Consider the following 24,688-nt stretch of genomic DNA (forward strand, 5'->3'; position numbering starts at 1 on the left):
CATCCCTACTGCTAATCATAAAGGCGCGCCATTATTTGAAACGACCAATGGCAGCACCGTGCGCGCCCGCCTCACCCCGCAAGGATTGGTGATTTGCGTCTCGAACAATATCGCTTGCATTTGGCTTCTAGTGGGGTGTTCTGTGGGTATGACTCATAGATTTATATATCATTAAGCTAGATTGAGTTGTTAGGCCAAAAAGTGTGTCCACATGAGAGGGTAAAGTTGGGGCTGGTGTCCCTCTCGCACTTATTGCCACTGTCAAAATTATTTGAATGACGTCATCGCTGTCATTATTTGGGGATACCGGTCAATATTCAAAGTTACTACCAAATCTACTAATACCGAATTAAAGGTTTTTTTTTAATTGCGCAAATCTTTGGTTTTATGGCTTCATAATAATGACTTACCAATTCATTACAAGGTATTAATATCCTTGCCTCGATATAATACAAAAATAATTTAAGAAGTTTATAAACTTAGTTATCATACGGGTAAAAATACTACTACTGTAGTAATCTCTTTAACACTGGTCACAGGTGCGAGAGGGACACCAGCCCCAACTTTGACCCTCTCATGTGGACACACTTTTACTAGTCTGATAAGAACGCCTTTCTGCACCGGTGATAAAGTTCAATTTAGTATGGCAAAAAAAGTGTGAGCTCAGTCCCTATTGAAAGTCCATGGTATGAGTCAATGAAAAATTGGCTAAATAGTAATCAGAAAACAAGCAAAAAGGGTAGAATATATTTCTTATAAGTTACTTCTTTGGATTACATTACAAAATGAATGTATTATACATTATAATACTCGTTGTAATTGTATAGATTTCAATGAATAATTTTATTTGTTCAAATTAATGACTTTCAAGGAACAAAAACTATTGAGTCGCTATTAGACCGTTTTCACATTATCCGATCCGATAACGGATGTCGGAAGGATATCAATAGAAGAATCCAAGATTCCACCTGTAATGTATGGAATATCGGTCCGACATCCGATATCGGATCGGATAATGTGAAAACGTATTACATTTTACACTTTTTAATACCAAGATTAATTAGAGTCAGTTGTATGGTCGGTACGTACTGTAAATAAAAAGTCGAAAAGTAGGTCCTTTCTATACTTTTTGCTATATATTTTATATTTCAATAGGCAGGCTTTTGTACCCATATTACAGTACTTTCAATATGTGCTATCCTATAATTAAATTCGAACACTCGCGTATTAGACACTTCTAATATTATTTGAATGGCATTACCAACATTAAATCTCCTTTTGAAAATAAATTTTAAAGAATATCCCACACTATCAGATCAGAACCACTGGTATTTAATTTAAAACAAATGCCTATAATAAATAAATCCGATAAACCTTTGGGTTGTCTGCTGTCGAATTTAATTATTTTCATAGAAAATATTTTAATTTGTATCCTTCCAGCTCGAGATTCTTGGAAGCCTTGTAAATTTTTCTTCGTGACAACAAGATATGACATTTATTTCAGGAAATTTACACATACATACATTACATACATTTATTGTAATAAACGGAGTACAAGTGACCAAGATAAAGATGATACAGTAGGGTATTTTTAAAGTTTATGTAATGAAGAAGTAAAATTGCGGCATTTTTTAGGTATTTATATTTATGGAATAAATTGGAAATATCTAATACCTACATACTTATTATATATTGGTAGCGGCTCCATTCGTTCAATATTCGTTCGCAATTCATTTTGACATATAAGTCATTTGAGCATATTATGACAAAAGGTATTTTGATAAAGAGTTTTTAGTGTGTGGCAGTTCCATTTGCAATTTTGATACTTAGGTCTTTATACACTATGTTGGTTATGGCATGAACGATTTTTTTCCTAAGCAGATAAGAAGTTAACGTTATTAGCATCAACAAGAATGTTATAAATGCAATTTAGATCCAGATTTTTAAAACATTTTTGTTATGAATTGTGCGTCCTTGTATTTAAGTCATTGCAGTAGCTTGTACTCATCAACTTATAATATAAATAAAACCTTAAAAAATGAATTAAAAAAGCTGTAAAAACGTATGCGACGACTGAGATTTGAACTTGTGACCTGTGGCTTGTAAGTCTAACGATAATCGCCGGGGCTATACCTGGCCGTGACATATGGGTCGAAATTAGACTTTGCATAGCTTTCACGTGTTTGTAACAAGCGTTGCTTCAACGATTCTGAAGAATGGAAGAATACATTTCACAAGATGACGGAGATCTGTCAAATGGTAGAAGAGAAAAACGTGAGATAGATGTATGTACTGACAAGTATATACTCTTTTCGACGACTGTCAAATCGCATGCCTAAAATAAATGTGTAATTTTTTTAATTACTTTGGACTTTATTATCGGTGGGAAACGTCTGTTTTTAATCTACCTAAAATATTACTTATGTAGAAACAGGCATGTAATGAGAAGGAACACTCAAAGGATATGACAGATGGCGCCACTTTATTAGTCCGTGAGACGTGAGAGCGAGAAGCTGATAATTATGTTTTTTCTCTCTCTCACATATGAATGACAGTGACATGCATAGGCGCCGCCTGGCGGAGTAAAATGTCAGTGTGCCTCCTCATTTACGTTAATGTGTAATAGAAGAACAGAATAAAAACCATGCGACACGGCTCATCACCTACCCTCGGCCCAGCTCCACCGGCGTGGTGGTTTGCCATATGGATTCCTAAATGTAAGACACTAAGGTCCAAACCAAACCACGCAAAAAATGTAAATATATTAAATAAATTAAAGTATTTAATAAAGGTCAAACTTATTGGGTGGATTATCATGCTGTTAATATTGTTAAATAGGGACAATAAAAGTCAACCTCGTACTATTATCTGTTTCGAATTTGCCCGGTCAAATATTTAGATTTTTTTATTTCCATATAAATATATTGGTGGTTTTTATATGTTAAATATCTGAAAAATTATGTGCTATTGATTTCTGCTTAAAAATATCTGTTATTATATCAGCTCTAGAGCACGTTAGACAAAATTCAAAAATTCTATATCAATAAAAATAGTCTTATTTCCCGTCATATATTTAGGTGGCTTCGGGTTGTAAACCTTAAAACTGATTTTTTTCTACATGTTTCCACCATTAAATTACTGTGAGGTATTTTGCTGAAAGAAAACGCTTATTTTCTAGGCGTAGTTTTTTTTAATATCTTCCATTCCAAACTATTGGTGGATTCGAAAATATAGGTTTTTTAAATTGCGATTAAGCGCTGTATATGAAATAAAACTACTGTTATAGAATTATTTTCAAAAATATCGTACCGGTCTTAGGCTATTAGCTTACCGTGGGATTCAGTCAACCTGTGTAAGAATGTCCTATAATATAATACTAGCTTTTACCCGCGGCTTCACTCGCGTTAGAAAAAGACAAAAAGTAGCCGATGTCACTCTCCATCCATTCAACTATCTCCACTTAAAAAATCACGTCAATTCATTGCTCCGTTTTGCCGTGAAAGACGGACAAACAAACAGTCACACACTTTCCCATTTATAATATTAGTATGGATTTATTTATTACTGCACTCCCACTGCAATTTTATGCGCTCTCACACTCTGTAAACCCCTTTTGGTAATATAGGCTTGTTTGTATGTTTGTTAAGGAATGGTTTCCTTGCTGGCGTCTATACTTTCCAGCTCATATAACCCAGCAACCTTCAAATCGAGGGTGAATAGGCAGTTTTTGGGCGAGCGAACTCTATCGTAAGATTCGTAAGCAACGTTTAAAAAGGGATAGACATTCTTTACCTACACCATAGAAGGATAAGTAGGGGAAAAGTTGTAACACTATACATCAGTAAATGCGAGTTTTTTGTATAGGCATAGTTAAGTGACATCTAGCGACAATCACGCGCCAATCACGCGTCAACTAGCGTAAATTATCAGTACTGCTACTTGTCAATAGTTGTCGCGACGAACGAAAAGTCTAATGCTCACCAATTTTAAGCTAATATTACAATAGTATTAATCAGTAATCTGTTTTCAATTCCTTCTGCTTGTAATAAGTATAAGTTGTAAACTGTTCTAATATTAAATTTTTGGCAGACGAGACACAGTTGCCACCTAGTAACGAGTAGTGGTACTGATAATTAAAGCTATTTGACGCGTGGTTGAGGCGTGATTGTCGCTAGATATCACTTAACTTCTTCTTCTTCGTCGTCGAAACCTCATGACTGAGGGTCGTGACCACCATAAGTCGCTGGACGTTGCAGTGCTCTCCACTCAGGCCGATCTTTTGCCTTCCTAAAGGATCCCTGGAGCCCAACGCGTGTGACCTTCATTATTGTGTTGAACCAGCGTGTGGGTAATCCGGCTCTTTTACGATGGCCCTCCACTGGTCCGACGATCAACGCCTTCTCAAGGCTGTCAGGATCTCGTCTGGCCAAATCATCACTTAACTATGCCTATACAAATAACCCGCATTTACTGATGTATAGAGTTTACAATTCTTCCCTTACTTATTTCTCTATGCGAACACTCAAATATTTATTTAACTTATCACTCGGCAATGACACATATAAGTTTTCTCAAATATCCAGTTGCAAAAGATTATCCCCAGATAACATTACGACACTTCACTCTATCACCTACAAGAGGAAATCCATCTGACATCCGAAACTCGATAAGATAATAAATAGTATCGAATCTATATCACGTTGTATAAACGCTCGAGTTAGATAATATCTATACAATCGAACGTGTCAAAATACGTATACACTGCTAATATTATCACTGTCCTTTAAGGGTGTCTATTTATTTTAGACTCGTTCGCTTGTGTAGATATTTTTTCAATTGTACAGTGGAAATCGATGGTTTATCTTAAAAGAATGTCAGTATTGTTTTAGTATTTGGTGCAATATGTTGGGTAGAATATTTTTTGTGGTTTTGGTGGTGGGTGTGACGTCACTACCACAGACTTTTGAGACGAAGAATTTCAAAGTTGGGATAGAATATGATCGTAAGTACATACATTGTTTTTTTTTAAATATTTTATTTTATTTGATAGGAAAACTTACAGCAAAAGTTACAATAAGGCTTATAAGTCTTATAACATAAAAACAATAAGCCAATAACAAGTTTCCACAAATAGAAACTGGGCAAAGTACATGCGTGCAAAAATACAGAAATTTTTGAAATATATTTGAAGATTTTGTACTGCATATGTATCAGTATTTAAAATAGGTGAAAAATGTATAAGCCAACTTTAGGTTTTTTCGTAAAATAAACCTACTGTATTTAAATAAAATACGACGAGCAGTCTGGCCTAGCGTGTAGTGACCCTGCCTGCTAAGCCGCGGTCCCGGGTTCGAATCCCAGTAACGCCGTGTCTTGCGTGGGCGACGGTCGCGCGACCGTCGCCGTCGCGTCTCATACTTCCATATCGATAAGGTTTGATTTCGTATGCGTCGCATCGCCGTCGCGCGACCGTCGCCCACGCAAGCCACGGCGTAAGGGCATTTATTTGTGTGATGACCACACAAATATTTGTTCCTGAGTCATGGATGTTTTCTATGTATAGTATTTGTATATTATATTATATCGCTGTCCGACTACCCACAACACAAGCCATCTTGAACTTACCGTGGGACTCAGTCAATCTGTTTAAGAATGTCCTATAATACTTATTTTATTTATTTTTAATAAGTTGAAAATTTTCGTGTTTCACTCGGTGGCTAAATTTGTTTATCCATGTGTCTTAACAGCCTCGCAACGCTCAAGATTCCACTTCTCAACCAATATTTCGCTAGTTCGAGTATCAATATTGGCACGTGCGGTCAAACAACTTTGCCTCCTTGTAAAACAAATAACTATTGTATACTCCCGTACTTTTATTTGTCATTTTACTCAGTCGTGCACAGATATAGCTCAATTCACAAGAGCTGGCACGAATGGAACGAATGTTTGAATGAAAATATGCATGTGTGTGACAGATTAACCAATAAAATGGTGGCTCTTGACAGTTACGACTGTATACCAATACAGGTGTCACTCACACAATCAAAGTTTCGTTCATTTCATTCGTGCCAACTTTCGTGAATCGACCTGTACTTAAAACACTACATAAAAGATGTCAAGACAAGTATATAGTCTATTCCCCAAAAACAGTACATTACGATACAAGTACGAAAAAAAGGAAGTTGGAAACAAGTGGCGAGTCCCTGTTCTGTTCTCTCACTGCAGTTAGCAAGACCCTTTTGTAATAGAAAGCCACAAACTGTTACCTGATAATGTTTCAGATTCCCTGCCGATGGTGGGAGGGTCGGACCGCTACCGCCATCGGAACTATTACGATCCATTCTTCGTCACTAGCCGTTCAGTTTCGCTTGAGAGAGAGGGACGGAGCTATATAACTGGTATATCTGTGACCCTTTCTCTCGACCTAAACAGAACAGCTGCTTTAGTAGTTCACATACTATATACTATATTACCTGATAATGTTTCAGATTCCCTGCCGATGGTGGGAGGGGCGGACCGCTACCGCCATCGGAACAACTACGACCCGTTTTTTGTCACTGTCACCGCCACCGCTAAGGTAATTATTATGTTAGTAACTATAATGTTTTGTAATATCAAGGACACATATAACTCCGTATAGATGGATAAAGTCTGGGGAAAAAAACGCCCTGAAGAAAAAGATACGGTGGCCTAGATGGCGTTACACCTTTGGGGAACGCTCGGCTAGATGGCGCTAATATAAATATTTGACATTTTAACACATATCAAGTTAACGATATGGGCCAAATTGTCAAAACTGAGGTTCAAAAGTTTTAAGCTTGTGTAGAGAGATGGTAGTCTATGCACTGTGATTACACATTTTACTTTGACAGTAACTTTCTATAATACTCGATCCTCTTTGGTAATATTATTGAAGCGTCTGGTTGAGGTGACCGAAGAGCTGGCGACTTCCTCGCACAATGTATCAGCATTGCGATACAGCGAGGAAATGTCGCCAGTGTCCTTGGTACAATGCCTCAACGGCCTATTTTAGACATTAGCTAGCTTTCAAGTTTAGAGTTAGTTTCTTATAAAATTATGTAAATATGTTCATGTAAATAAAATGGTTTTAAGTAGTATTTATATTTTGTAATGTTGGCTGTAGTGGTTTTGCCTGTAGTTTTTAGGGTTCCGTAGTCAACTAGGAACCCTTATAGTTTCGCCATGTCTGTCTGTCCGTCCGTCTGTCCGCGGATAATCTCAGTAACCGTAAGCACTAGAAAGCTGAAATTTGGTACCAATATGTATATCAATCACGCCAACAAAGTGCAAAAATAAAAAATAGAAAAAAATGTTTTATTAGGGTACCCCCCCTACATGTAAAGTGGGGGCTGATATTTTTTTTCATTCCAACCCCAACGTGTGATATATTGTTGGATGGGTATTTAAAAATGAATAAGGGTTTACTAAGATCGTTTTTTGATAATATTAATATTTTCGGAAATAATCGCTCCTAAAGGAAAAAAAGTGCGTCCCCCCCCTCTAACTTTTGAACCATATGTTTAAAAAATATGAAAAAAATCACAAAAGTAGAACTTTATAAAGACTTTCTAGGAAAATTGTTTTGAACTTGATAGGTTCAGTAGTTTTTGAGAAAAATACGGAAAACTACGGAACCCTACACTGAGCGTGGCCCGACACGCTCTTGGCCGGTTTTTTCTTTGTTGTTAATATTATTCCATAATATTATGTCAATACAATTATGTGTTTCTCATATTTTGAAAAGAGCCTTTTTGAACACTTTTGGGAGTAGCTGCCAAGCGGACCTCGGGCTTTACAGAACTATAACAAAAATTGCAGCAAAGCTTTGTTGATGGCACTAAGGAACATATACACATAATTTTAAGCTCAGTCACACTTACAAAACTATGAAATTTTTCAAAGTGAGAACCTCATAAACCGGGCCATCTCATATTTTCAAGGAAAAAAATTAATACGTGTTATGATGATTTCATAATAATCTTAAACTTACTTAATCTTACCTTTTTCTTTAATATCGCCTTGAAAGTACCCTCTTAAAAGTAGACCTACAGCACAAATAATAATAAAGTACTATCGTAGAGTATGGCCACTCTCGCTCCCCGCTGAAAGCGCCGCCCGCCCACCCGCTCTCGGTTACCTCACAATTACCGCCTGTCAAAAACGCGAACAGTCGACCTGTCATATTTCACTCATACAAGCATAGTACGCGTTTACCTACACGAGCTTAGACTGTGTGCTAGGAACGCGCCTCTTTCATAATATTAGGTCGCCAGTGTCCGAGGTGTGCCTACAGAGAATAGATTTTGGTTTCATTTATAAATTCGCTACAAATCCTCAATCAGTGCTTGATTATTTGTCTTTATCTCTCATTTGGAATTATAAGCACTTAAGAAAGAGATAAATATAAATTAACAGTTTAATCGAGGCTTATACAATTTTATGAATAAGGGATAAGACTGAGTTTCTGAACAAAATTAATACTCAAAGCGGATTAAACATTTCAGTTCTTGGTCTCAGTACAGATTGCAAATGTAAAGAATAATCCTTTTCATCGCACATATTTCTCGAAAATTCTTGTGTTTTTATGCACAAATACGACTGGATTTTAATACTGTTTCTATCTGAAATAATTTACGGATTGCATAATATATTTCAGGAACACTGATTTAAACTTTCACGATTATTACACATAATTATTTTTAATTATTTTTAACTCCGAGACCACGGGGACAACGCCGTCCTTGAAACGTTGGAGGTCAGTTTAATATGTAGTTATACGCGATTAAGTCCCGTTTTTAAAAATAATTATATTTCAGGAACTTTTATTATGAAACCAAACTCATCGCCAAAAATTCGCGGTTTTGGGGGTTCACCCAGTAATTTATTACAGGTGACTAAATCGATTTAAGTAAGTAATGAAAAGGTACCTAAAATTTTAGGTTTTTCCTGTTCAACTTGTCTACTCGGGAGTTCATATTGCTCTCTCTGATAATACACTCTTAGTGCTCGTTAGACTTATCATCCTCCTTGCGTTATCCCGGCATTTCAACCCGGCACAACTAATCCCAAGATTTGGCATAATAATTATGCACCAGTTTTTACGAAAGCGACTGCCATCTGACCTTCCAACTCAAAGGGTAAACTAGACCTTATTGGAATTAGTCCGGTTTCCTCACGATGTTTTCCTTCACCGAAAAGCGACTGGCAAATATCAAATGATATTTCGCTCATAAATTCCGAAAAACCCATTGATGCGAGCCGGGGTTCGAACCCGCGACCTCAGGAACGAAAGTCACACATACCTACTTACTGCTAGGCTACCACTGCTCGTTAGACTAACTTACCCTGAATTATTTTTAATGAGTCTAGTCTTTTAAACATCGTTTATTAGAGTCCAAATGGAAGGAAGACGTTTTGCTTATTATGTTACACAATACATATATTCTTCAAAATACCACAATCAAAATATTTTTCAACCATTCCCAAATAATTGTTATTGCAATTTTGACACTGTTGACTTTGACAAAACAAAACTGTCATACGCAATCCATAGATACAGATACAGAAACAGATTATTCAATTTATTCAAAGATAATAGAATGAGTCTATGAGTTTATTAATAACACCAGGCCCCGTAGCCGAATGGCATTTCTCCGGCGCCAAACGAAAGCGATACGCCGCTGACTCTGTCGCGCCAATACGCAAGCGCGATAGAGATAGATATCTACTAGCGTTTCGTTTCGTGAGCGTTTCGTGAGCGATTGTGCCATTCGGCTAGCCACCCAGGTTATGTCATGAGAATTATACACCGTGGGCTGTTTAAACCCGACCGATTTTAACCACAGCTTCCCAAGCTTAAATGGAGTAAAAAAAGTGGTACCTACAACATGTAGTCCAAAAACGCATACTTTTTTAAATAATCGCGATTTTAAGAATTTTAAAACTTGAAAAATCTCAAGTATAACACATCCTAAGAATGTGACGTAATTAGGTGCACTTAAAACTTACCTGCTGCGCAGAAACACAAAAAACGTTACTGGCCAGTACCTAACAATAAGTTTGGTGTACAACTACAAAAAGGTACAGAGAGTATTTGCGTCTAATAAAATGTGACCCACAGCTGAGTTTCAGTGTAGTACTCGTATTAATCGCAACAATCTTTATTATCACAAAAAATCGCGAAACTAGACTGAGGTTTGTTGTTTCGTTTCCGAGTTTTATTGCTAGAGTGCAAACGCATGTGTGTCTTTCGCTAATAACTGGCCGGTAAATTGTACTTAAACTTTCGCTAAAATGTCAACGTCCAAAATTATTAATCTGTCACACGATATGTCCTGTCATATTTCCTAATCGATTGAATTCAGCTAATTATTTGAATTTTCTGAGAAATGAGCTTAATGATCTACTGGAAAATGTGGATTTGAAAACACGAAGAACAATGTGGTTCCAGCACGACGGTTGTCCAGCCCACTTCGGCCTTGAAGTGCGAAATTGTTAAACGACGAATTACCCAAACAGATGGATAGGAGTCTAGGACGCGGAAGTAATGTTCTTTGCCTAGTCCGCTAGGTCGCCGGAGTTAACGACGTTGGATTTTTATTTATGGGGACACTGAAGGACAAAGTTTACTCGAAACCAGTGCATTCAAGATTGTTATTAAGTATTACAGGCATTACAGCAGCGTCAGAAAAAAATTAAAGCAAATTTTAATGATCAAATACGTTTAAGACTTAACGTTTGTGCCCTTCGAAAACCTTATTCATTAAAAACATGTTATCGTATGTCTTATTTCTTTTCTTTTTCTCCGATTTTCATACTTAGTAAGTATTGTGACAACAAGATGAATGTCAACATTGTGGATTCATATTATGTATGAACGAACGGGTCTACCGCGATATAATTTCATGGTTTTTACCTCAATTATGTGACCATAGCTAGTGAAACCTGGCTGAAACGTCGGAATTAAGATAAAAACCATGAAATTATATCGCTGTAGACGGGTGTTCGTACATTTTAATATGAGTTCAAAACGCGAGATTTCAAAGTGTAACATTGTGAATTGCATGATTTTGGTTATGATATGAAACTGAAATTGCTTTCGGGAATTCATTTATTTATTTAGATAATTGAGCTAAAATAACAACTAAGTAGGTACATTACTTTCGCTTGAAGCTTTGAACCACGAAAATGAAATAGTGCTAGAAATACGGATACTTATTTAATTGGTTTGTTTACATTGTTATTTAGCAAGTTCATTTGACAACCAGTTATACTTCCGTGATTTTACCTACTAACTTGACATTTCTTGTCATAAACTAGTAAACACTCCATGACACAACTCATAATATTTCACTTGCTGAGCCTCGTATGGGTGTCGGAGTGATTCGTGGAGTGTCGTATTTGCTTACTCTGTTTCTCGTTCAGGTATTACATTTTCTTATTCACACTCTCAAATAAAGATTTGTTCATAATGAAGTGCAAAGCTTAATTGATTTATTTTGTTAGAAAAGTTAAAAAATAAATAATGCGTAATTGGACCTATGTTCATATAACATTATTTACTTGTAATTAAGTCAGGAATATATGGTTGAAATCGGTCGGGTTTTAGCGGCCCACGGTGTATATGTATAAATTAAAAATCGAAAAGTACATATACCTCAATGAATCGAAATGAACTATTAAATTTATCATTTTACATTTCAATTCATTACACAATTATAAATATAACTAAATTACTTAATATTATATGTTAGGGATACTAATACTATAAATGGGAAAGTGTGTGTGTCTGTTTGTTTGTCCGTCTTTCACGGCAAAACGGAGCGACGAATTGCCGTGATTTTTAGGTGGAGATTGAAAGGATGGAGAGTGACATAGGTTAATTTTTGTCTCTTTCTAACGTGAGCGAAGCCGCGGGCAAAAGTTATTCTTAATATATACTAAAGTTTTTTTCTTTGGCTACAAACTAACCTTTTTACTTTCCAAAGGACACTATTAAAATAAATTTTATTATTGCTATATTAATATGACGGTACGCTATCCTATAAAACCAGAGCATTACACATTAAAACTATTTATTTTGTTCCATTTCAGAAAAACTACGTAATATCCTACCTAGAAGTGACCGCGACAGTCGACGCGCTTGGCGCCGTGGACTTCTGCGTGACGTCAGGCGCCACCGGGTCCAGGAGCGTGGCGTTCCGCCTGGCGTCGAACCGGTCCGAGTTCCTGGCGTACTCGTACCTGGCGTACGGGATACGGGAGGACGAGTACAAAAAGGTGACTGCCGCGTCCAATGGCGTTTGCTAGGTTAGTTTTGTATAGAAAACAACATAAAATAGCATTAGTCATTTGACACAGAAACTAATACCTTCACTATCCACATGTTGATTAAGACTTATATTGACCGGGATATAGACCGTGATTACCTTTTTGATTTTTGTTGAGCTCCCGATATTTCGACACAGTTAAGGTAATCACGGTCTATATCCCGGTCAATATAAGTCTAATGAAAATAACCGTGAATCATTCAAAACTCTTATGTCGATTAAGATTTTTTTTATATATACAAAGATATTTTAGATGCCACACAATGTGTTTGAAATTTAAAAAAAACTAGTTTTATAACTGTTAATTTAGTATCTTTAAAACACTAGTAGATCATTAGCAGAAATATCAAGTTCTCCAACTTGTTCTTTTAATATCCACAGACAAACGAACATTTTCATTATTTGAGATAAAAATTATTTGCCAATAAATCTGAACTCTAAAAAAGTTACAGCGCATTTGTCCCAGTCTTGTCAAGTTAGTAGATTTTTTTAGCAACGAAACTGTAGGATCTGGGTCATTTAATATCCCACTTTGTCCTACTGGTATAATACACAAGCATCAGGCGCCATTTTACGTGACGTCAGGCGCCACCGGGTCCAGGAGCGTGGCGTTCCGCCTGGCGTCGAACCGGTCCGAGTTCCTGGCGTACTCGTACCTGGCGTACGGGATACGGGAGGACGAGTACAAAAAGGTGACTGCCGCGTCCAATGGCGTTTGCTAGGTTAGTTTTGTATAGAAAACTACAATATTTTATGAATTTAGGTTACACAGACAGAACACAAATAGCAGAAAACAGACCAAAACGACTGCAACTAGCCACTTTATATAGACTTTTTGAAATCGGAAATCAGATAATAAGAATTTAAAAAGTGAGATACCTATTTAAAAAGTTAGCTAACAATGTCAATGATGACGTCAGGCGCCACCGAGTCCAGGAGCGTGGCGTTCCGCCTGGCGTCGAACCGGTCCGAGTTCCTGGCGTACTCGTACCACGAGAAGTAAAATACATTTGACCAGAGTGTAACACAAAACTTTTCCCCTCACTATAGCGAGGAAACTACAACGCAAAAAATGCGTTTTCCCCTCACTAACTCGGAAACAAGTGTTTTGTCCTTTAATACCAGCGGGTAAAGAGGCATTTTATCCACACGTGGGTAAAGTAATTTGACCTTGAATAAAGTCAAATTAACTGCTATAAAATTGCTAAAAGTAGGTGAATCTAGTAATAAAGATGATTTAACACCTGTGGAACTACTGGAAACAGTGATAAAGTATCCATCCAACTATAGTATCCTTTCACTTGCTCGTTTTTCAATTCCACACTCGGCGTTAAAATACAACTTTGCCCCCTTGTATAACAAATAACTATTATCACTGCTTCCAGTAGTTCTACAGGTGGTAAATCATCTTTACTACTAGATTCACCTACTTTTATCAATTTTAAAGCAGTTAATTTGACTTTATTCAAGGTCAAATTACTTTACCCACTAGTGGATAAAACGCGTTTTTACCCGCTGGTATTAAAGGACAAAACACGTGTTTCCGAGCTAGTGAGGGGAAAATACTGTTCTATGATGGAAATCGCTATATTAACAATAGGTATTAACTCATTCCCCTATATACAAAGAAAATATAACTTACTAAGTAGCTGTTGCCTGCAAGCCACGCGGCTTCACTCGCATTAATGGTCAGGAATGCTCCATACAAACTTCCACCCCCATTTTAGGGAAGTGGGGAGTTAGAAAGAGACATAAGTAGCCTGTTACACTCTCCATCCCTTCATCTATCTCCACTTAAAAAGCAACGTCAATTCGTTTCCCTGTTTTGTCGTGAAAGACGGACAAACAAACAGACACACACTTTCCCATTTAGCAAAGACATTTATTACTCGAAAACTCAAATCTTGTTAAACGAGCCATCTCTGATAGCATACACATACTAAATGCAAAACTAAGTAACAAGTATGAACGGTTGGTTGAACCTTAGATGAAGTCAGCTCATCGGCATTATTATTCGGAAGATAACAGATAGATGGCGTTAGGGTGTTCATTAACAATTTGTTTCCCTATTTCGCCAATAGATGGCAATACAAGTCACGATCAGACACAGTAACGGTTAGTATAAGCACATAAGCAGTATAAGTTTGGCAATTATTATTAGGTCACTAGCTTTTTTTAATTTATGCAGCCTTTTGTACTCACAGCACCACATGCTCACGCCTGTATTACCAAACGGGGTAGACAGAGCACATGAAACTGTTCAAGGGTTAGTGTTAGACACTCTTAGCAATTCATCAATAGAAAGAGACATTTAATAGTTGTTTGTTTTACAAGGAGGCAAAGTTGATGATACCTGAGCATAGAGAGTGGTTCAAGAAGTCGAATCTTGGGCGTTGCAAGGGTTTCAAGGCACGTAGATTAATCCAATTTTGCCACTAAATTTTTCACCACACCAACCAACATTTCAAGTTAAAAATTGTGTATGAAATCACTTTGGACTCCTGTGGATAAATTGCAACTTTGCTATTCGTGTTTGAAGTATCAAGAGAGCCTTTACCAGTTGGTGTGAGAAAAAAGCTTTATTTAATGGATTTTAATTAATCTAGAATTTCTTTGTTTACAGATGGCAAACATCATCACACTTCCATGGAAAAACAACTCTAATATAAGGACTAAACATAGTATTTTAACAATATTTTATATAACATTTATGTTATTTTTAATTAGATAAGGGTATTCAATGTTTTTATGTTTTGTTTGAGTACTTATTGTTATTTTCTTTTTTAAGCCAATAAAACAACTAAATAAAAAGTATTTATTTTAATTTCACTTGATCTAACTACTTTTAAAATTACTATAATTATAGGTAAGTATAGTATTTTAAACAGGTGGACTTAAAGCTAATAGTATAATTTTGATAAAATCCTCCTCCTTGCCTTATCCCGGCGTTTGCTGGGAGCCTGGGGTTCGCTTTGACAACTAATCCCAGGCACTAGTTTCTACGAAAGCGGCTGCCATCTGACCTTCCAACCCGAAGGGTAAACTAGACCTTATTAGAATTAGTCCGGTATTAACAATATCGATGTAACAGTAAACATTAAAAATATTAAAACTAAACTTAAAGCCAACTAAAACTAAACTAAACTTTAACTTAATTAGTCAGACTGATACTACCCTGTTTTTCAGACGCCACATTATTTATATCATTATCTGATTTTATTTTAAAAGTACCTAACGTTAAGAAAAGACATTTCAAAACCTAAGGTTTGGACAAAGTCATAACTTTATTTACTAATGATATACATTGCTTCAACGCCCCATCAGTGCAAGTACCGTTCCCATACTTATCCACACTGACACAATATCCAAAGCCGTCACGCAGCAGACAGGGTGCGCAGACGCAACGACCAGTGATTTATTACTTTGATTTAACTACAGTATGGTTGATCGCACGCGTGTGGCGTTCTCAAGCAAAACATACTCTAACAGGTGATGAAAAAACCCCTAAAATGTATTGTTTGGACACTCGTCACGCAGTAGCGTAGTAGGTAAGCAGTGTGTCTAATTTAATTTTATAAAGAGACACTTAAAAACCTAAGGTTTGGACATAGTCATAATTTTACTAATGATATCCATGTATTGCTTCAACGCCCCATCAGTGCTAGTGCCGTTCCCACACTTGTCCACACTGACACAGTCTCCAAAGCCGTCACGGAGAAGACCGGGTGCACAGACGCAGCCGCCGGTGCACTTCTTGTTGCAGATGGGGGTGGGGTCGGCGCAGGATGGCTCGCAGGAGGCGAGGCAGAGGTCGTAGACCTCGTTCTGGTTTAGACAGGGTACTGGAAGGAGAAGGTAAGATTAAGATCAGTATAAAAGTAGTAGCAGTAACTATTTATAATATTCAACGCCTCGGATGTCGATAGGTAGGATCGAAGGTACGATATTTTTCTTTTAAAAAGCGTAAAAAGATTCAATTCTACTTTATGTAAAATAAATATCTTCACGAGGATACCAAAAAGTTACTTCCGTATGAGATTAATGGCAGAGTCGTTAAAGTGATTTGTTTGTCTTTTTATATCTGATATAACCTGACTTGCAATCAATCCTGCAATTGTCAGTTGCTTTTCGGTGAAGGAAAACATCGTGAGGAAACAGGATTAATTCCAATAAGGCCTAGTTACCCTTCGGGTTTGAAGGTCAAGTGGCAGTCGCTTTCGTAAAAACTAGTGCCTACGCCAAATCTTGGAGGATGATGATAATGATGATCATCTGACTTGAAATCAATGCCATAAGCTAAATCTTCGAGCCATCTACAAGCTCTAACACAATCTACTTACCAAGAGGAGCAACCGGACATTTATCCAAAGTCACACACTTATTCGTCTTCTGATCCCTGACGTAACCAGATTTGCAGAAGCACCCCATACTGCAGGCCAGACCACAGTTCAAGGGCTCAGGGTCAGTACAGGTGCGAGCACAGGCTGTGCCGCAAGCGAGGAACTCTTCGTTGGCTGAGCAGATTGGGTTGGTTTCTGTGAAGAATAAAAATGTTGGGAAATTGTTAATGGTAAGATGCGAGACAAAGAGAAAGAAATGAACTAACTAGTATGGCACTGTGATCCAAAGAGGATCTTGGCCTCCAAAACGAGAACACGCCACTTATCCCGATTCTGCGCAGCTTCCTGCCAATTATCGGCTTGTAGCTGACACAGATCCGCCATCACGCTGTCTCCCCAGCGGTATCTGGGCCGGCCGCGAAAGAAATGAAAAGGAGGGTAATATACTTAAAAGCAGTACTAAGTTTGCTAAACATATCTGTGAGGCATATCAAAAAAGGTTTCAGTGCTTTGGCCTTCTATCTGGGATGCTATCGAGCGATGACTACAGATTTTGAGAAAAAATCAAACTTACGCCGACGAGCCGATCGATCTAGGCACCGATAGACAAAAATGGTGGATGTGGATCTGTTCGGGCTCCCGGTTCAAGACTAAAGGTCCGGGATCAATGGCAAACAGTCATGTTGGAAGTCTCCATATAATTTGGGTTCTTATTATACCAGGGTAGTAAATAACTAAGTTGTAAAACTCATCTAAAATAGTTACCTCCAATACAATCATCAGCATTAACACAGTCCCCAGTATCGTTCCTCAGGAAGCCAGACTTGCAGAAGCAGCCCTCGATGCAGTCGTCAGAGCATTTGACAGGAACAGGTCCAGGGTTGGAGCAGTTAAAGAGGCAGGTGGTACAAAAGTCGATAAAGCGATGCGGTCAACTGGGGTGACTTTAAAACGCAGGGGCTACTTTGAAAATTTAGTTTTAAAGTCATATTGTAAGTAAATTCGGGATTTTCTATGGTACATTTACAAGAATATTTATTGATCTAACTAGTTATATGAACAGTTTCAGTAAATAATGAATAATGTTAATTTTAAAGCCGTTCAAATACCATCAAAGTAACCCCAAAATTTCCTAATGTCACCCCGGTTGACGGTGGTTACAAATTATAAGGCAGTCGCTTTCGTAAAACTAGTGCCTGCGCCAAATCTTGAAATTAGTTGTCAAAGCGGACCCCAGGCTCCCATGAGCCGTGGCGAATGCCGGGATAACGCAAGGATGATCCACAATAGTTACCTCCAATACACTCATCGGCATTGACACAGTCCCCAGTATCGTTCCTCAGGAAGCCCGACTTGCAAAAGCAACCCTCGATGCAGTCATCAGAACATTTGACAGGAACAGGTCCAGGGTTGGAGCAGTTGAAAGGGCAGGCGGTACCGCAGAGGAGATACTCTTCGTTTGGGGGACATTCTTCTGGAATGGGGAATTATTGGTTTATAAGGGAAGAAAGCAGACTGGCTAAAATCATCCCTTAAATATAACAATTAAATTCATTTATTACCATAAAAAAGTTGTAGAGAAAAAATATGAAACAATTACTGACTTAGGCGAAACGGTCACGGACGCATTTGTTAAAAGATAAACGTAGAAACTATGCATGTCATTGATGACCGGTCTATCGTAATCGTTAGTGACACTCCCTACTAAACTGATGGTCCTGGGTTCGAATCCTAGGCTAGTTTGATCTGTGTTAGGTTATTTCAAATAACAAATACCTCCAGCATATTCAGCTTTCATAATTATGATTCGCCTACATGCGTTAGAATAAAAAAGAATCCCGACCTTTCTTTGAAGTACCCACTAAAAAATTCAACGATCTGTCAACTAGAAACTTCCACAGATAAGAAAAAACAAAACGTCCACGAGGAAGATCCACCAAGCGTGAAACCGCGGACCAGAACTAATCAGTCGAAGTGGTTTTTATTCGCTTTTTACAACCTAATTGGATTGTAAATGCACTTGAAATAAATCGAAGTTTATGATCGTTCATTGATTGCTGTGCTAATTTTTATTCGTTCTTTTCAAAATAAGTACTAAGCGTTCCCAGCAGTGCGTATTTTTTATTTACACGCCATTTGATCGTAAATCCATCTTAAGATCTAAAGAAAGAAAGGCAAAATTGCCATGATTGAAAAGTTTCTTTAATTTTAAGATTTGTGTAGAAAATCATGTGGTTCATTTGGTTCGTTGTAGGTTGTGCCTCTGGCGTCATGTTAAGTAAGTAACGATAAAAAATTAAGTTTTGTGACTGGTATTTAATCGTTATCCCTTTTTAGGCTTCCCATGAATTCACATGTCTAGGGAAAAATATTTCTCATACATTTATCAGAAGTCCGAGACTTAAGTACCTAAGACTTAAGTTAAGGACATTCATTCTCTTGTAGAACTTTGGGGCAATATATAATCGAGAACAGGCAGTGCCCTTGCGCTTCGCTTGACTCTCTTTATCGGGGCCTTTAAATAGTAAAACACAAATACCTACTCTCGATAAAATCCCACAACTAACATAGCGCTGGAACCCCATGGACCTAAAGTTTCTACGAAGCAAAATGGTACTCTTTGTCAAAAGGAAATACAGCTTTGTTAAAGTTGTATGGAAATACAACGCCTTTTAATCAAAATTGAAACAATTCCAGCCCACGACTGTCCATACGGTGAAAACTACAAATCGTGCATGTTTTACGAAGAATACACTTGTTGGACGAACAAGGACCATAAGGTGAGAAGTAGAAGCCCTGCCAGGAGACTTGACCACTGCTGGGGAGGCTGCGTTTGCAAGTAAAACTAATGCTATCTCTGTCACTCCTAACCATAGACCTACAAATGTATCTATATTGAAGAACACACATGTTGAATGTAGGCCGAACTAAGTCCATAAAGATAGAAAGACAGCTAAGCTAATCCTTTTAAAATTTGACCTCTCATTTTATACAGCTTTTGCTTTGGAAGATGATCAGCAGTAGCTTGTTTTTTTTTTTAATTTTAAGTCAGATAGGACAAGTGCTTCACGAATTTTTGCTCTTTAATGGTATATTTCTATAAGTAAGAGTCCGGGTTACCCTCATCTGGCAGAATAATTTTGGTCAGAAACACACTTCTCATAACATGTTTTGCAGAAACACTTTCGGTGGAATTCACTTTTGCAGAAAACTTAATTGGCATTATTACTCCCACGCATACGACACCTTTAGCAAAATATTGTTTTACAGAACATCACTTTGGTCAACTTTCATTTAGCATAATTTTATGTACCACAACAATCGTATAGCATACTATTACAAGAGCAGAATTATGACACGCTATCGAAAAAGAGATACAGCCTCCTCAGAGGTCCCGTTAGATGCGACGACGAACGAAGCGAGGAGGAGTGTTAGGTATCTTACATCCTCAAAACATCCGACTCGCTATCAAAAAGGCAATTGCAACTTTATGCCGCCTAAATATTATCTGCGAAAGTACTATTCGACTAGAAGACTATTATGCTCATCAACATTATATTATGCCAAAGTACGATTCGGTATTATAAAAAGCTGCGAAATTATTTATGCCAAAGCATATTCTGCGTAAAGTGTTTCTGCCAAGAACTATTATACAAATCAAATATTTGCAAAAAAAGTTTTTGCAAGACAATAGTGAACCTAAGAGTCCACATAAATATTGTACAAGCGAAATTCATAACATAAAATCAGATGAAAAACACTTAAAATTAGACTAACTCTTTGCAAGTCATCATAAAATCCTTTTGGAACATGGTCTAGTGGGATTACATAAGTATATTTTTTTCAGGCGCGAAACAGTGCGGGCATATCCTGATGGACCGTGTGTGGCAGCATATAGTTGCAGAGACCAATATTTTGTAAAGACACTGGCCAAGTTGCCCATGGATTTTGTTTATTTTAGATAATATTACAATTGTTACAAATTAGCAAAACTTTGCTTTGAACTTTGAAGAAAGTTTTTCATTAAACTTATTATCGTTATTTTTGAACTATATACTATACAGCCTCTTAGGTTAGTTACCACTGGATTCGAACCTTAACAATATTATTGAAAAGGAGCTATACGATGGATTTGAAGTCAGTGTCGAAGCTAGGTTTGGTTACGTATCTATGTTCAGTTCTACTTTATTTGAAGAAACGCCACTTTTGACATTGATCCATAATAGTACCTAGAACTCATTTTTAACCCCCGACTCAAAAACGACTGTTGTCTGTCTGTCTGTCTGTCTGTCTGTCTGTTTGTTTGTTTGTCTATCTGTATGTATGTGTGTGTGTGTGTGTGTGTGTGTGTGTGTGTGTGTGTGTGTGTGTCTGTGTGTGTGTATGTGTCTGTCTGTGGCATCGTAGCTCCCGAACGGATTAACCGATTTAGATTTAGTTTTTTTTTGTCTGAAAGCTGAGTTAGTCGGGAGTCGGAGGTCTTAGCCATGTTTCAATAAAATCGGTCTACTATGTCGCGGTCGGGGGTTTATTCAAAATTTTAATTTTGTGGTTACTTTAGGTTATTATGTACTTACCTGTACTTATATGTGCCGGCCCGTATTAAAAGCAGAGGCGGCTCACTCCGCGATTCCCTCGGCTCAGCCACGACATTGGTCTAAGCGCGGCAACGGTGAGCGGCGGCCATACATTGGAGCGAGGCACAGCGATGGGACTTTTCATTCGCACGTATAGCTGCCGCTCACCGCTGTCGCGCTTAGACCAATGTCGTGGCTGGGCGGTAAGTACCTACATGCCAGCGGTAAGAATTATGTAAGACGGTATTTTCTGAACATCAAAGCAGTGAGCCTTCTGTGTTTGTACTTTTATGTATTCTGTGATTAAAGTTCGAAAGCTTACAGTGAATAATGGGTACAAATCTTTTGGTAAGATTGTTTGCTGTATTGAAATAAATGTAAAATAAATACCTATAGATTTCCTATATTAATACTCGCACTACTTTACTACAAGTAAGATTTAAATTTTGCTGGTTGTGAAAACTATTGACAATATTAAATTAAACGTACATACGTACATACACATAAATATTTCTATTCTATTCTATTCACATACATACAATCACGCCTGTGTCCCATGAAAAGGTAGGCAGAGCACATGAAACTACTCAAGTTTCAGTGCCACTCTTGGCAAATAAGGGGTAGAAAGAAAACGAAACTGCGACATTGCAGTGACAGGTTGCCAGCCTCTCGCCCACGCCACAATTTATCCCTGGATATCCCACAGTCGCCTTCTACGACACCCACGGGAAAAAAGGGGGTGGTGAAATTCTTAACCCGTCATCACACAAGCAACAAATTAAACATAAATATTTAAAAATAAAGATATTTAACTTACCTTTTGTAACGAACAGCCCTACCACTAGGGTCACCACACAACAGTAAATAAGAACAATATTCGTGAATTTCGACATTTTTCAAAACGACCACTTTCAGTGATGTTCAGCGATAGAATAACAAACAGATTAAACTCAACAGGGCTGTCAAAATGACCTTTGTCTGGTTGACTAGGCATCTAGTGTGTAAAAAATGTGACATCCTTGAACCGTCGATGCGTGATGTAGAGCAAGATTGAGCAATTTGATTGATAGAGTGTTTTGCAATGTTTATTGTTTGTAAAAAACTGTGTTAAACAATAACGGGGTAAACGAGAACAAGTGAGCATTTCTTTTTTTTGCCACTTTTATGAAGTGTGATATTTTTGCTATTTCTACTTAGAATTACTAGCTTTTTCAATCATAGTAAGTAGTTAAAAAAATTGTCCCATACGATTTTTTCTTATTTTGTTACCATTTTACGTACATGTTGTATGGGGTAACAAAAGAGGAAAGTAACAAAAATGTATGAAAATTCTGGGACACTTTTTGTCTCCCAGTGAGATTGGAAGTACTCGTGATTCTGAGTACAATTGACCTAAAATTCCCTAAAACAATCAAATTTATTTTATTGCCATAAAAAAAAGAAAGGGTAAATTGCCAGTAATATACACCGTGGTTTTTTTTGATTTCCATTAAATTCGACATGATGTTAGGTTCGTTATCAGGATTAAAGTCGCCGTCAATAGAACTTGTGAACAATGTAAACAAACCTTGTAGTCAAAATGTCTTTAACTCCCATTCTAACTCATCAGATACTGGCTAAATCCATGTATTATTTAATCAATTCATATCACATTATGATCCTCAACCTTTAAAATAATGAAATTGTGTTAAAATATTGATATTTTATACAATGGTTTGTTTACATTGTTGACAATTTCTATTGACAGCGATTTTACCCATATCACTTTTAGTTAAATTCGCAAAAAAAAATCATCGTTTTCATAAATAATAAATTAATTAATTAGTGTGAGAGACCCTTAAGAATAATATTCAAGTTAGTGTCAAGTGATTGACGGCACATGTCAAAACAAATAACATTGGGAAGTGGTAAAGGCGTGTTCAGTAATTATTTTTATTTTTTTAATAACTCGATAACCGTAAGAGTTAAGACGCTAGGAAATTAATTGTATTTAGTCTAAAGAACTATCTATTAAAGGTAACGGAATTCAATAAAAACAGGTTGTATATTGTATTTTATTTTTTATTTTTCCTGTTGTATAATTTTACTATTGACATCAAATGATTTAGATTTTAGACTATTATAAATTATACTCGTAATTTATTATTATTTTGATATTGTGTAGCGACGATCTTTTTGTGAATGCGTTTTATTTTATTCTGACACGTAAAATTCAATGTACATTTTCAATGAGAAATAATTTAATCTAATCTAATCTAATCTAATTGGCCAGTGTCCAATAACTGGCCAGTGGCCACCCTGTACTAAAAATAATTGCTCTTTACATAATTTTAAACATAGCTCTTTTTTACATAAAATTCTATTAATGGCCTTAGTACAAGGTGGCCAGTTCCTGGAAGAGGGCCAGTTAAATGGCAATTTACCCTACCTTTGTTAACACTTTCGAAACCGGGCTCTACGCGGCGCTACGACATTTTCGCTACATACGGGGAAACCCATGTAATCGGCTACGCTTCTACGAGCGGTGTGCCCGACAGTCGGGTTCTTGGTAGCGAAAGTGTACAATCCTCATCATAGGCCACAGCATCTTTAACAGATGATTTTTGCAGCGACTTTCACGAGGTATGTGCGCCGACAGAGATCGGAGGTACGGCGCATCTTTTCCTATGGCTGTAAAGTCCAATGGCAGCACGGCACTTCCGGCCACAGAGATCGCAGGTGAATCGCGAACCTGTTGATGGTTCCTGTGAATTCCGAAGTCTTTTCTGCCTCAGGTCATCAAACCAGACTTCGTCATGTCTCTTCATGCCATCCTGCAAACGATGGCGCCAGTCCGCTCTATTGAGTGCTTCCGCCTCCCAGGTGCTTGGATCCAAATCCAGGTGCTAAACAATCCTATTTTAAATATAATTAGCGCTGGTAGCCCTGCGGAAGCAGTCGCTTTAGTAAAACTGGTGCCTAACTGCCTATGCCAAATCTTGGAAATTTTGTCAAAGCGGACCCCAGGCTCAAATGCCAGTATAACGCATGGAGTTATCATCATAACATATCTAGACCAGTAAAGTAAGAAATGTTTCGCGAGAAATGAACCGGGGCCAAATAAACATTTGATCGGAAGCTTTTTCATTTACTGGCCAAGGTGTATATTATTTTTTGTTCAACGGAGCCGGGAAACGGTAACTTCGTTTAGCGCAGCGGCCTGCGATTTGACGCTTTCCACCCGGAGAAATGAAAACAGTATTTTTCCAAGTTTGAAACACTTTTAAACCCAGTGACTTCGATATAAATCGTAATATAATATATGAGCAAACACCGTGTGTTTGTTCGTCACTCAATCAGGTTAGTGCATGGCTACTTTACGAGATTAATACATGTACCTACGTACATGTATATGATGTATGTACAATATTGTACAACGGTC

At 37.4% G+C, this 24,688-nt stretch overlaps 3 protein-coding genes across 4 annotated transcripts; 2 read left to right on the top strand and 1 right to left on the bottom strand.

Moving 5' to 3' along the window:
- The first annotated feature begins 4,891 nt into the window (after positions 1–4,891).
- Positions 4,892–12,330, top strand: LOC125230863. Its single transcript, XM_048136116.1, has 3 exons — positions 4,892–5,002; positions 6,489–6,577; positions 12,115–12,330. Exons 1-3 carry the CDS (start codon positions 4,903–4,905, stop codon positions 12,328–12,330), a joined length of 405 nt encoding a protein of 134 aa, XP_047992073.1. The 5' UTR covers positions 4,892–4,902.
- Positions 12,331–15,343: 3,013 nt separating this feature from the next.
- On the bottom strand, positions 15,344–22,201 carry LOC125231105 (serine protease inhibitor swm-1-like). 2 transcript variants are annotated; one of them, XM_048136455.1, is made up of 5 exons: positions 22,085–22,201; positions 17,985–18,164; positions 16,691–16,885; positions 15,945–16,192; positions 15,344–15,609 (listed from the first exon to the last, which is right to left on the bottom strand). In XM_048136455.1, the coding sequence occupies exons 1-4, from the start codon at positions 22,158–22,160 to the stop codon at positions 15,945–15,947; spliced, it is 699 nt and encodes a 232-aa protein (XP_047992412.1). In that variant the 5' UTR covers positions 22,161–22,201; the 3' UTR covers positions 15,344–15,609. The 2 variants fall into 2 exon arrangements, with proteins under 2 accessions (XP_047992412.1, XP_047992411.1); XM_048136454.1 differs by having other exon boundaries at positions 15,344–16,192.
- Positions 18,778–20,698, top strand: LOC125231106. The gene is made up of 3 exons (XM_048136457.1): positions 18,778–18,968; positions 19,388–19,529; positions 20,538–20,698. Exons 1-3 carry the CDS (start codon positions 18,920–18,922, stop codon positions 20,653–20,655), a joined length of 309 nt encoding a protein of 102 aa, XP_047992414.1. The 5' UTR covers positions 18,778–18,919; the 3' UTR covers positions 20,656–20,698.
- Positions 22,202–24,688: the final 2,487 nt, after the last annotated feature.

The sequence above is a fragment of the Leguminivora glycinivorella genome, chromosome 11 (genome assembly GCF_023078275.1).
Source record: "Leguminivora glycinivorella isolate SPB_JAAS2020 chromosome 11, LegGlyc_1.1, whole genome shotgun sequence".
In the NCBI taxonomy this organism is placed as follows: Eukaryota; Metazoa; Arthropoda; class Insecta; order Lepidoptera; family Tortricidae; genus Leguminivora; species Leguminivora glycinivorella.

What these genes read in the sequence shown, in the direction of transcription:
- LOC125230863 (XM_048136116.1), top strand. Translation starts at nt 4,903, where the DNA reads ATGTTGGGTAGAATATTTTTTGTGGTTTTGGTGGTGGGTGTGACGTCA. An exon ending in AGTTGGGATAGAATATGATC is followed by an intron (nt 5,003 to 6,488) that starts GTAAGTACATAC and finishes ATAATGTTTCAG; the next exon opens with ATTCCCTGCCGATGGTGGGA. An exon ending in CTGTCACCGCCACCGCTAAG is followed by an intron (nt 6,578 to 12,114) that starts GTAATTATTATG and finishes GTTCCATTTCAG; the next exon opens with AAAAACTACGTAATATCCTA.
- LOC125231106 (XM_048136457.1), top strand. Translation starts at nt 18,920, where the DNA reads ATGTGGTTCATTTGGTTCGTTGTAGGTTGTGCCTCTGGCGTCATGTTA. An exon ending in TGCCTCTGGCGTCATGTTAA is followed by an intron (nt 18,969 to 19,387) that starts GTAAGTAACGAT and finishes AAACAATTCCAG; the next exon opens with CCCACGACTGTCCATACGGT. An exon ending in TGGGGAGGCTGCGTTTGCAA is followed by an intron (nt 19,530 to 20,537) that starts GTAAAACTAATG and finishes TATTTTTTTCAG; the next exon opens with GCGCGAAACAGTGCGGGCAT.
- LOC125231105 (XM_048136455.1), bottom strand. Translation starts at nt 22,160, where the DNA reads ATGTCGAAATTCACGAATATTGTTCTTATTTACTGTTGTGTGGTGACC. An exon ending in AGGGCTGTTCGTTACAAAAG is followed by an intron (nt 18,165 to 22,084) that starts GTAAGTTAAATA and finishes TCCCCATTCCAG; the next exon opens with AAGAATGTCCCCCAAACGAA. An exon ending in TGCCGATGAGTGTATTGGAG is followed by an intron (nt 16,886 to 17,984) that starts GTAACTATTGTG and finishes TATTCTTCACAG; the next exon opens with AAACCAACCCAATCTGCTCA.